This window comes from Rhopilema esculentum, chromosome 16 (genome assembly GCF_057945365.1).
Source record: "Rhopilema esculentum isolate cy_ngs chromosome 16, ASM5794536v1, whole genome shotgun sequence".
Lineage (NCBI taxonomy): Eukaryota > Metazoa > Cnidaria > Scyphozoa > Rhizostomeae > Rhizostomatidae > Rhopilema > Rhopilema esculentum.
Genome location: NC_142830.1, coordinates 8924666 through 8938053, shown reverse-complemented (window position 1 = coordinate 8938053; position 13388 = coordinate 8924666). Strand labels below are relative to the sequence as shown.

At 33.4% G+C, this 13388-nt stretch overlaps 1 protein-coding gene across 1 annotated transcript; it reads right to left on the bottom strand.

Annotated features, from left to right (window-relative positions):
- Positions 1–99: 99 nt before the first annotated feature.
- On the bottom strand, positions 100–13374 carry LOC135682027 (coiled-coil domain-containing protein 13). Its single transcript, XM_065196728.2, has 13 exons — positions 13062–13374; positions 11420–11488; positions 10649–10754; positions 10111–10250; positions 9699–9770; positions 8635–8745; positions 8124–8228; positions 5386–5559; positions 4680–4856; positions 3789–4135; positions 3121–3222; positions 2290–2511; positions 100–1637 (listed from the first exon to the last, which is right to left on the bottom strand). Exons 1-13 carry the CDS (start codon positions 13248–13250, stop codon positions 1475–1477), a joined length of 1977 nt encoding a protein of 658 aa, XP_065052800.2. The 5' UTR covers positions 13251–13374; the 3' UTR covers positions 100–1474.
- Between the last annotated feature and the right edge of the window lie 14 nt (positions 13375–13388).

The window sequence follows — 13388 nt, the reverse complement described above, 5'->3', positions numbered from 1 at the left end:
GAAAATGAGGAGCAATTGCATCATTAAATTAACTGCGAAATAATAATCCCAGTCATATTTTCAAAGTAATTGATAACAAACATCTAACTTAAATTGTTAACAGTTAGACCTTAACTGACTTTTTACACAATCCTTGATGAACAATTTTTTGGCGGTACAGAACTTCAAAATGGCTTTGAAAAAAAACAAACATTTTACAACATATTGGCTAAAAGCTTTTTCGTCTAACACTTCTCAGAGCATAAAACGTCAGAATAAGGGTCCGAAAGAACACGATGAAAAATATATACCCAGTTGTGGATCGAAATAGACAAATCAGAAAAACGCAAACGCAATCAGTGCCGCGTGCCTAAAGATGTTACTGTTCGCTTAAAAATATTTGTCTAGCTGCCACGCTCATTTGGCTGCGAATAATGAAGTACTGCACCTGCTATTAATCCTCACAGCATACAAGGAGATATTACTCATATTAATTTCAATCTTAGATTAAGAGGAATATTTCCACGTCATTGCTGCGATAGCTTGCTGTGTGACAAAGAAAACAAGTTGTTTACTGGATAACGGAAACTTGTCAGTAGAACAGAAACGGTCTTCAAATAAATGTTCTCTATCATGGATGAGAAATACGTAAGCATAAATTATGCTTATAGGTTTTATAACCTCAATGCATAAGTTTGTGCAGGTAGCTTGAAAGCCGGCTCTTAATCATTTCAAAATCATTTAACAGCTCAAAATCATTTCAAATAATCTAAATTCATTCAAATTTTTCAGTGTTTTATTGCATTTATCTTATGATTCGTTTAAGTCAAACGTGTTGATCGTAGCAAGCATTTTACAATTAAATTTAACAGCTAATTGTTATGGTCTTACGTCAATATAATAAGACGTGCTATCAATAAATACAATATGATTCCTTTACATATTTTAGATATTTAATACTCAAATATTGTGTACAAGCTTTATATATTTTTAAACATTGGCTAAAATATCATAAAACTTAAGTTTGCCGAGAAGAGGAATAAACGTCCCCTCCTTAAAGTAAAACACCAAGTTTTAGGAATTATGGATTAATTTCACCAATAAAATAGGCAACTTTCGAGACCAACCATACATTGTTTTTTTTTGCAGCGAGGAAGTAGAAGATTAGTTGAAATGAACTAGCTTGACGGGAGCAGGAAAAAGCATTGATTTCTTATCGATTTTTACGGTAAGTCTGTTCAGTCTGTCAGTACAGAAAAGCTTGATTTACAAAATAAGAGACACGTGCAGGCCTGAACTGTCAACTATCTTCAAATCTAATGTCAATTCATGTCTAATCGATTATGTGCTAATTAAAAGAACCAAAGATCTATTTACAAGGATGAAATGACAGGGTTAGCTACTGCGTATTTAAAGACTAATTAAAGAAATAAAGCGTAAGATCAATCATACAACATATAACAAAGAAAATGAATTAAGGAACAAACCAACATTTTCATGACGATGCAGCCTGCTTGATTTGCTTTAATCCTTGCAAATATATGTACTTTGTCTGTTCAGCCATTTCTTGATAAATTTTCAAGTCCTCATTTTTCGCTCTTAGTGTTGACTCCAGTGCGTCTTTGATAGCTTCATTTTCGTCTATTTGAATCTCAAGCCTAAAAATGTAAGAAATTGCAATAATATCAAATAAGAAATTTTAAAGGCGTGCCCAAAGGTTTCCACATAAACTGTTTCTTTCTATAAAAAACATCGTTGACTTCTAATTCCAGAAAACCAAGTGTTTTTAGGGTAATGAAAATGTAGAATTCGTTCCTTTCTCATCCAATCTTCGTTGCTTTCCAAGTTTTATTATTTTGAATTGTGTTTGGTATTGCATAACCATAGAACTATAGAGCTTTAAGTGCATAAAGAATCTGTTTATTAAAAAGAAATTCCTTCATACTTCGTACGATAAGGTTGGAACGGTTGAGAAGACTTAGAACGAGAGGGCTTGGCTATGCAATACAAAATACAATTTAAAACAATAAAACTGGGAAATGATTCGAATTTTCATGAGAAAAATAAGCGAATTCAAGTGAAGATAGAAAGTGGTAATAGAATTATATACGTAAAAGGAAGATGGGATTTGAAAGAGCGAGATAAAAAGACGAACATAACAGCATGGAAAATAAAAGATGACAAAAAATGTATGAGAATGTGCAACTTTATATTGTACGACACGCAAGCTAGTATATTTATGGAATCTTTACAACTCAAAACAATCCATAAACAATCTAAATCGCAAAGCATAAACCTTGCATACCATACCTTGCCCGCAGTTCTTCCAACTCCTCTAGCATTTCCTCCGCTGATTTTTCCTTTGTGCTTTTTTTCCCTGCCCGACTGGTTGGCCTGTTTTTAACTGAGCCCGTCTGCAATTTGTTGGAAACTCTCAGACGCTCTACTTGTTTTTCTAATTTTACATTTGTTTTTCTCAATTCAATGACTTTATTTTCACGCAATATATACTCTTCCCCAGCAGAATCAAGTCTGAAATCAAAAACATATCTCGTTATCAATTGCACGTAACCAAAAGTTCTCAAAAAACTGAATTTCACTGTGTTAGCAAAACTTAAGCCTGTGCAGTTAATGGAATTACCTACCAAAAATTGGCAATGCGTTTATCGACTATAAATTTATCTCATAAGTTATCTATTGATGAATGATCTAAAATGCTTTTCATATTCACAGTTCTATCTTGAAATCATTTACATTTAATCTAGGCCTGTTTTTGTAAATGAAAATGTGATACAGCATGCATAAAACGTTCACTGAAAACAGGATGCTTTTCGGGGTACCTGCACTTATTGGAAAAGCAGAATGGTTTTGGCAGGAGCTATTCAATATACGAGAAACGAAAGGTAATAGTTTTAAGTAGGAACCATGTGAGGCTGATACTTCATGTCATCACTTCAAAGTCTTATACACGATGACAAAATGGAAAAAATGGCTATCGTATCACTGTAATAAACATACTGAACTTTAGTGGAATTATTCAGTTACTATGAATGACTTTAAGACTAACTTAAAATGTCCTAAAATTTTTTACTTATCCTTGAGCATTTTATTACGACTTAAACAAAGCAAGAAAAATCAAACCTTTTCTGTAAAACATCAACAAGCTCTATCAGTCTATCTCTCTCTACTTCTACAGCCTGCAGCATCGTTCGTATCTCTTGGAGTTTTGACGTATCAGTTTCACTAGCAAAAGAAGTTTGGTAAGATAATATTGCGAATGCATATAAAGAGCCGGAGGCGTCGCTAGAAGGGGTCGTAGAAATAGATGTACCCACTTCCCCATACAATGGTCATTTGCTGGTACCTTATGCTAGATTTGAAATCTAAAATACCAATTAGACTGAACAGAGAATGATAAACAGCGAGAGAAGTGATAAGAGGTATTATCAAACAGGTATTATTATTTATACGATGAAATTTGATACGGAAGAAAGGCAGACAAGTTCAGGGAAAATTGGGGATTCAAATTACCTCTTAGAATAACATTTGGGGAAAAATCAGATCTGAGTACGAGAATCACAATGTAATCAAAGAGAGACAGCGGCTACTGGTTTCAGTAACAAAAGACAGTTTCAGGTGTGGAGCAAGTCAGGTTGCCATCACTCCTTATTACTAAAGCCAGGGTAACGGGCTAGGAATAGTTACAGAGACTTGCACTATGCTATAGTAGGCAACTTCGGGAATTCTGAATCGCAGTTACAAATGCCAAGATTGCAATCGATGATAAAGAGAGAAAATAAATCAGTTACCTTGAAGCACTCGTTGCTCTCTTGAATCTATTAACGTATCCATTTCTTCTGTCTGCTGATGTAGGAGGTGTTGGAATAAAGGATGGTTTTGGCTTGCTTATTGGCCTTTGCTCTAGATCGTCATTCTTTGCCCTTTCTTTTTCGCGTAATTTTATCTGTTTCAAGCTTTCGAGTTCATTTTCGAGATCCCTCACTTTATTTTCTTGTTCTTCAATTTGTCTCTTCAGCTCTTCATTTATTTCTAAATCCTGTTTGACTTTAATAACGCGACTGTTAGAATGTGACTCCATTTCTTCCTTTTCTTTCGACAACTTCGCATTTAAGTTTTTCAGATACTCTTGTTCCCTCTAGAAAATGAGACACAAATTACAGAAAAAGCTTGCAGAAAAGAGAAAGGTGGGAAGATCCTGAGATTTTACAGTGTTTTGATAAAGATTGAACTTTTCAAATAAAAATGCTCTTAAAAAATTTATCACGAGAAAATACATGACAGTTAAAAAACGATAGAAAGACAGATAACCAAGTTGATCGTAGAATAAGATTGTAAGATTGAGGACATTAATTTAAATACTCGACATGAATAATGAAAAAGAAACAAAATTGTTATTGGTAAAAGTACATGAGTGTTAAAGAGAAAGAAGTTAGCTAATTGAAAAAAATATATTCATCGCGTAGTGACATCATGTCAATTTAAAAACATGTATGATTTGGTGCTATTCGTGAAAAATATTCTGAAAATAGATGGAAATGTTATATACACTTGAAAGCTACTGAAAAGAAAACAAATATCTGACAGAATGCCATCGCACAATTGCATTTAGTTTACTATGGCTATGAGCACTTGTATACGACTGTGGAATTGACGTAGGAGACAAAACGAGCTGCATTTACCAACAAAGCAGACACAAGTTCGTCGTCGTGTTTCCCCTTTTCTGTTAAAGTATTAACTTGCGCCTTCGCACTCTTTAATTCTTTACTCAAAACTTGACTCCGGGTCTTCGCAGCATCGTGCTTTTCTTTCAGACGTGTGTATTCCTTTTGTAGAACTTCTAATTCGACTTGCAATTTCTGAAATAAAATATACTAAAAACCAACAAAAATATTTTAGAAAAAACGACTTGCATGACTACATTTAAATATTTTGTTGACGATTGGAAAACAATAAATGGCAAAAGAAGACTTAAGTAAAATGATTGAACTTCACAACTAAAACTTCAAAGAAGCTAGACTTTTCTTCTCCAATATCAGAGTTTTGCCCAGTTTGGGTAAGAAAAATTTATTTAGTAAGACTTATTAAGTAAGACTTATTAAGTAAGACTTAGTGAGAATTAGTAAGACAGTAAGACTTAATGTCTCACTTTGCTGTTAGTACTTTTGGGTACTCTATAATCAACAGGTATCAGCAACCTGGTGTCATCATCGAGAGTCTTGAATTACAAAAAGGTTTCTTATACCTTTCAACGAAAGTAATTTTTCCTTTAAATGTCTTGTTAAGGTATGCTTATGAAGAAACTGAGGGCACCACCACGGTTGGCGAACAACAACAAAATTCGCAGCTCCTGTCACAAACACAGTTTGATGCAAAATGAAATCTAACCTGTTGGTTATCTTTACGTTCTTGTTCAATCTTCTTTATTGTCAATCGTATCTTTTCATCGTGCATCGAGGTAGCAAGTGGACTTTGATAGTTCATCGCAGATAACGCAGACATGTTGCCATCTCTAGAAGAAGACCTAGTTGACTGTACTAGTTTTCTCTGCAAATCGGAGACCTGCCAAGGGAACAAGATCACAGTATGAAATCGCAGTTAAATCAAAAGAAAAGAGGTTTCAGAGTAGTAAACAGAAGTGAAAGTTTGGCGTGACTAGCAGTACAACTTCCACAGTTTTTGGTGCTAGAGGGATGTCATAATGAAGACTTTCTTTCAGGAAAAATGGTCAAGTTAAAATAATGGCAGGCGAAACAAACGTTGGCTACTAAGCAAAAAATGTTTCAACTACGCTAAGATGAAAAAACCTAATCTGTTGCTTACTGTTAGTGTTAGCCACACCAAGATAGTTTAAAAAGAAAATTATTTACTTTCTAAAAATATGAAAACGCCTTCCTCGTATCATGTCATGGCGGCATTAAAAACGGAAACAAATGTATGCAGATCAGGATCGTTTTGAAGCAAGCTGTGTCAAGGATGGACTTCAAATTTCTACTAACAAAATATGTAGATTCTTAGGGATTGGAAAATTTAAAAATAAAATTTAAAAGTTTAGAGTCTTCTTGGTATAGAGACACAATGTTAACTAATAATTTTTCAAGGAATCCATTACAAACTTCAATGACCCTTTGGATAAATCCATCTTTGGTTGTTTGGAAACCTCTTCTTTTGCTTTATTTAGCTGGCTTAAACGAATAACCAAACATGATCAAAAATGTTCAGATCAGATCCTTGTGTAGGCCAGGGAAGGAAGTCGATACTTTCCTTTCACAAGGCCTTGGCCAAACTTGGTAACATTGTTGCGCGACAAAGTTGCTCGAAATTTTGTTGATTTTTGCCGTTGAATCATTGTGGCCAAACTGGGCAACATTGTCGTACAGTTTCTACTGCTGATGTTATTACAAAAGCGCGCCAAATTTGATCTGATAAATGGTTTTTCGCGCCATATTTGATTTGAGCACACATTTTGAAAAGTAAAGATGCAGCTACTGGAAGCTGATTTTGACATCACAACACTATTGTTGCTTTTAGCACTCTTTGGTCGAGCACGCGTAGAAGCAGTAGCATTTGGGCAATTTATTGTTTTCGAAGAACTTCCACTTGGACTTGTTTCAGATGATATCTTTTTATTCTTCCAACACTATTCTTTCTCTCCAAAGATTCGTTCCCATTCTGTATAATCAACTTCAAAGCTTAAACTTTGACAGACCATCTTTTTTTAATCGAGTCCAGCACATTGTTTTGCACTACAACACTGCGCATGTTGATTTTTCTCAGATGGGAAATTAAGGTGAATTGTTGCTCGACAATGTGGCAAAACTGGAAAAACATACAGCTGAGCAACAAATGTTGCCGAAAAATGTTTGAGCATGTTCAAACATTAGAGCAACAAAGTTCTTGATGAACTTGTCGACCAACATGGTGGCCAAACTGGACAAAATTTGAGCAACATCCGGAATTTGTAAATGCTGCCTAGTTTGGCCAAGCCTTCAGAAGAAACTTTTTGTATGCCAGGCTTTGTATAGGGCTGTATTGCCTTTCTAGAACAAAATTGTCATTATGTGGCCACCAATCAATACGGATGCATTCTAGAAGATTTTCCTGGAGCATGAAGAGATATCATGCACAGCGCATTAATTTGAATGCACAACACGAATCTGCCGACGCTGTAAGGCCTAAAGCACCCCAAAAATTTCAACAAGATCCTGCTATTTAAAACCAGCTGTGAAAATTCGGTGTCATTTGCTTTAAAGGGCTTTCTCCAAACTCTAGAAGTTATCGGGCTACCCTTAATCCTGAAATGACATTTATCCTAAAAATGACTTCACTTATATAATCAATGGAACATTTGGCATCTACCCACTAAAAAACGTAGCAGGCGATTTTTGGTTCAAAAGTAAGGTTTCCGTTTTTATGACTTCGAAACGTATATTCGTAAATGATTTTCCATACGACGTGATTGGTAGCCTTTCCAAGAATTCCTGAATTATACGCGTCCTTTACGATTGTCTTTTAAAACAAGAACCTATCCCTACCCTAGTTGATACTGTTTAGACGTCCATTCCTTTTTTTTCGAGACAGAGCTAGTTGACAAGAAAATTTTTACAAATTCTCAGAGCAGTGGAATCAAGAGTGGAATGGTGATGATTTAGCTGTACTTCAAAATGTCTTAACTATAATCTGCTTTCCCTTTCATGACATTCAGCTTCTTACGTGTCTTAAAAGGAAAACTCGTGCACTTTGAGCATTATTTACTTCATTCAATTTTGGATCTCATTTATTAAATATTACTGTTGCAAAATCTTTTTGCTTATCAACAAATAACGTGGGCTTGCCTTTCCGCCAAAATACTTGCAATCCAGACAATCTTGAATTTTGTAATTGATTTTTATCTTGGGCCTTATTCGAAATGGTAACAACAAGGCTGCCATTTTCTTTGAGTTTGTTCAAAACTTTTCAAACGTAATCTGAATGACATTGTCGCCAAGTTTTTTTACGGCTTTCAGCCTCATCCTAATTCACAAAACTGTTTACGTTATGGAATCAGAGGAGGAAATCAAGAGGAAAATATTATCTTTTGAAGAAGAAATCAATGGTATTAAATGACAATTATTGTCAATTCTAACCTTGTTCTGCAAATTCAATATTTGCTGTTGTCTTCCTCGCCAATTGCTTTCAGAATTCAAGAGTTTTTGAATATCAACATCTTCTCCAATCTCATTTGTCAAAACCTAAAATGATGCAAAAATGCATTTTAACTTAAATTTTATATCTAAATATGCTAACCATCACCGTCTTTTTTTTAGCACTGAATTTCGTGTGAGCACTGAATGTTTTGTGAAAAGTCGTGTGAAAACTATTTGTCATCGTATGACTGATTTAGGAAGTACTGCAGAAAATGATGTAAACATGTTAAAATAAATTACATGCAATTTCACTTATTTTTTCTTTCTTTTAATGTTCCCCAATCTGGTTCAAATGCTTTTCCTCTACTTCAAGTTGTGTAAATGCAAACCGCTTTAAAACCTGTTCGATTTGAGACCAAAAACAAATCAATAAAATAATCATTATACCGAAACTGAAATCTAAGTCAAAGGCTTTGGACACACTATTAACTTTTGTGCTACAAGTTATTACCTTATGTGCTATTTTCAGCTCTTTCTTCTGTGATTCTACTTGGTTTCTATATTCAAAAACTTTAGATGTCAACTGCGTGACTTTGCCTTCAAGCTCTGCTACCTTGTTAACCTGCAAAAAAGAAACAACTGATGAACATTTTGAAGAATCCATTTCCCCATATTATATTTCAAAAAGTATACAAATTAAGATATAATCCAAGCCTCCAATGTTTATAAACTGTTAGCTACCCCTCTTTATTATATTGTCTTTTTTCCTTTTCTCGTCTGATAATAGCAATAATCATATATAATTTTTTTACATTTATTGACCTGATATTGCTTTTTTATGTATGCTTCTGAAGCTTTTCTGCATAACGCAATTTTCCTGTAGTTTTCAATATAAAAATTACAAAGCCATGGATAAATCAACTGAAAATGAATAAAGACTGAATCGCTTTCACAGAAATAATGCAAAATTATCCTCGAGGATAATATCAGTATCATGTTATACTAGAATGCCAGTTTTTCACCCTCAAGCGCAAAGGCGTACGAGGTGAGTTCCGGAAGGGGGGGGGGGGCTGAAATTTTTTTGCTCGAAAAATGATAACGCCCAACATTTTAACGAGTATACTTTAACACATGTGAGCTTCTAATATTAGTCAAGAAATGATTAAAATGCAACGTAATTAAAATAATGCTAACTAATAAGCATTTTTAAAACTTTTTTAATTGAAATAAGAGAATCTTTTCCACGACAGAGACCAAATATATCGATTATTTTATCGATATCTTTTTGTGAACATAATTTGCATCATTTTAAGCAATTCGCACACATTTTGCTTACCTGTCTATTCTTGTGATTGTTCTCTATCGTACGCCTATGCTCAAGCGTTTCTAAACTAAAGTGCAATGTTTAACAGCATTGCGGTTCTCTTTTGCTCAGACGTGTACTCATTTTTAACCTTTGTTGCCACTGAGCATCACAAACATTTTATTTCAGGAAATAGATTCCTGTCCACATCAATGAAACTTTCAAGCATACATGTAAAAATGTAATGTACAAATTACTGAACTTCTACATACATTCTTTGACCCATCACTTCCTTCCTCTTCTGCTTTAGAGAATTGTTTTGGTTTAGCTGACAACTTTCTCAACTGTCAAAAAATGACTTCAAGTCGTTACTAATAAATATCAAATAAATCACAATTATGCCAAAGATAGCACATTAGAAGAAATAACTAAAGGCTCTACACAAATATTTCTGGAGAAGCTACCATTTATTATGACATTTATATCTATAATTTATCACTGAACAGAGAGAGGGTAACCTTTTATGCTGGCTTTTATTTGTCTAGATGATATATCACAAAGCACTTTAAACATATAAATATTAATATCAAGTAAATAATGAAAAAGCAATGCAGTTTATGGTTAGGGTTATACCCTAACTACTGCAATAAATTTATATTGAAATCTCAAAATGTCCTTATTCACCTCAGTTTCAAGCTTATTGACCTCGTTCTGCATCTGCCTACACTTAGTCTTACCACTTTCAACTTCAACATTGAGTTCTCTGTTCCTCTTAGAAAGTTCTATAATTTTTTGGGCAACATTTTCTGAGCCAATATTCTGTCCTGAAATAAGAAACATTCAAACACCAATGATAAGAAATTAATCATCAAATAACTTATCAAGATGCTAAATAATCAATCAAGAGAATTTTCAGTAAGAGAAACTTACTACTTGGACCAAATTTAGCATCACATTTTCAAAAAGAGGAGTAATTGATTAAAGCAATATGATAATTGAGGATAAAAACAAAAATCAAATTTATATTAAAGTTTCCTGTAGAGAATTCCTTTTTGGATTATAGAAAATTATTTTTCAACAAGCTTTTCTGCTTGAATCTACACACTTAAAATGTGAAAAAGAATGAATGGGGATGATACCTTACAAAGTGTTTTGGTGATTGGGAAAAATTAACAAGCAAAGGGTCAGTTTATTAGGCAAAGTATTAACAAAATAGGCATACCAGTTAGGTCTTTCTTTTCATTTTGCCATCTCCTTTTGAAAATTTTCATCTCTTCATCTTTTTCTCCCAGGAGTTTATGGAGCCTTCCATTTTCATCTTTTAGCTCCTTGAGGAAAAATACAAAAATCAAAAACATCAAGAGCTTCTTATAAATAAAATTATTCTATATAGCAGAATCTAAAGCCTTTGGGTTTCTTAGAAAATCATTGATTCTGTATAACAGAATTTAATGACTGAAAATTGCTGTGAAAAACACTCTTTGAATTAAATTTAATGTTGATGATTATCTTGTTTTGAAGGATAAAAAGCATTAACATTCAGGAAAAATAGGAAAAAGCATCTTATTGTTTTTATAAAAAACATTTGCAATAATTTTGGAAAATAACATATCAATCATCGCAAGGAAAGCTTTATTTGCCATTTTTTATTTACAGTGATAGCTAAGCTTTATAAACATCAAGAATAAGTTAAATGCAACTAAATATATTTACAACTTTGCATATATTCTTTGGCAAAATGCTGGAAAAAATCAGCTTTGGAATGTACCTTTTCACTTTTTCAAATATATTTGCATACAGAAAAAATGACTTTCACCTTTTTACAGATCTTCCTTTTAGAATGGCTTGGCAAGCATCTCTGAGTCAAAAACTTTATTATTTTCAAAAACTTTGTGCTTCATTCATTGTAATTGTAATCAAATTTGTAATTGTAAATGTATAAAATCAACAAAAATATTTGTATTCTATTATAAATGCTACTATTCAAGCTTACTCTTATAGTTTCTCCCATGTCCTCTGAATCTGAATTGTCTTGTAAAGCCAGCTGGTTATTAAAAATATCCTAGAAAAATTCAAGAAAATGTCAACACCATTCTCAAAATTCCCCAACAATTGTTGGAAAACTTGATGCTCTCAAAAATATGACCTAAGATAGAAATAAGTACAACTGATTTCTAAAATCTTCTTCATTTGTAAAAAGCACTTCATTTCTACAGTATATTTGATCTGACATTCAAGACCTTTCTTTGATGTACCATTTTAAAAATTTTTCCATACATTTTACCATAAAACTAGTATCATTTTGCCAGCTGAAAATGTATCTTGTTCTGATGCTTGACTGAAAGTACATCTATACCTAAAATTAGTAAAACACTAGAACCCTAAAATCACTAAAAGCTGATAATTGCACTGAAATTTAACAGCTTCTCAGTGGTGTCTTATTATGCCTTTGCTTTCAAAATTTGATGGATTTTCAGAAAAATCATTGATTTTTTGGAAAATTCTCAAACTTGAGCTGTGGGTAATTCTCAAACTTTTAGCACCATAAATTACTTGGACTAAAGTACTTACTGAATTTTGAGGGGCAATTCACTTTTGTAAAGAAAATACTAGGTTTCCACAAATCAAAATGATTTCTCAAGATTTACATATTTCTACCATAGAGTGATTTGCATCTCGGATTTTGTCAGCTAAAATCTGAATTTTTAAGGGCCAAATTTGGTTATGGAAATTGGTCAATATTAGTCATAAATTAAGTCTTTATTTAACATTGAAGACCAGGACGGTTCCAATTTTTTGCCTGAAACCAGATTTTTGAAAATTTTGTCCCAGATTTGAAAATTTATGCAGTTCTATTGCCTAAGGTAAAACAAGGAAGAAGTCGATCAAAATCATTGCGTCCCCCAGTGGATATTCAATTTAAGAATAAGATTTTATTACTAAAATTTGCTTCAAAGAATGCAATTTTTGACAAATTTGAAGCACTAGATTATAAACAAGTTTTTCCCTTCAGTGGCAACCATGGTGCTACCTCGCGTAGAAATCTTATTTCAGCCTTGTTCTAATCTACAGATGTCAGGGACGTTCACAGTAGGTATGGAGAAACAGAGACAAAGATAAAAGTGCATTTTAAATATATTTTCAGCTAAGGCAAAAAGTTATGATTTTTTCTGCTCTACCCCTCTTACACTTACATGAAATGCTTCTATTTGATTAAAAAAACCAAAGAAATTTTGTCGGAAATTGTTTTCTTTCTGGCCCCCTCTAGAATTTATTCGCCACGACGCCTCTACTGTAATTTCTGCAGCCTAGAATTCCAACACAGACTAAAAAATGTTGGCAAAGGGAAAAATAAACTCTACATGTGCCAGAAATCTGTGTTTATTTTATTATTTTAGTAAAATTTTACTAGCCCCAAAAAAGAATTATCACTCTTACAGGGTAAACAAATCCAAATGGAGAAAAATGTTACTAATCATATGCAGTCAAAACAGGATTTTGTATGAGCAAAGGTAGACATAAAAGAAGTTTACAACTTGAGCAGTAAGAATTTGTCTTGTTTGTTTAAACTTTAGCCAATATAACTTTTTGCGTTGAGATGGGAGCCCAGCTGCGAAAGAAAAATCATTAATTACCTCTAACTTCAAATTATCGTCTAATTGCAAGCTTTCGGTATAATCTGGTTCTGTATAATTTTGCGATTTGTTTATCCCTTGGGCTGAATTGCTTTTAGAACTTTGCCGCATTTTGTCATTTCTTCTCAGCAATTTTTGCTTCTTCTGTTCTTGTAATAGTTCAAACTGTTGCCTCAAATCAGCCGCCATTTTGACAATTTGTGTATCTCTATCTGAGCCTCTTTTTCATTTGATTATAGTTGTTTACCCCTGTCGCCAAGAGAATCCAACCGCAGACTTGAATCACACAGCATAAACGAGCTTGACACCTTTCATGATGAAATAAAA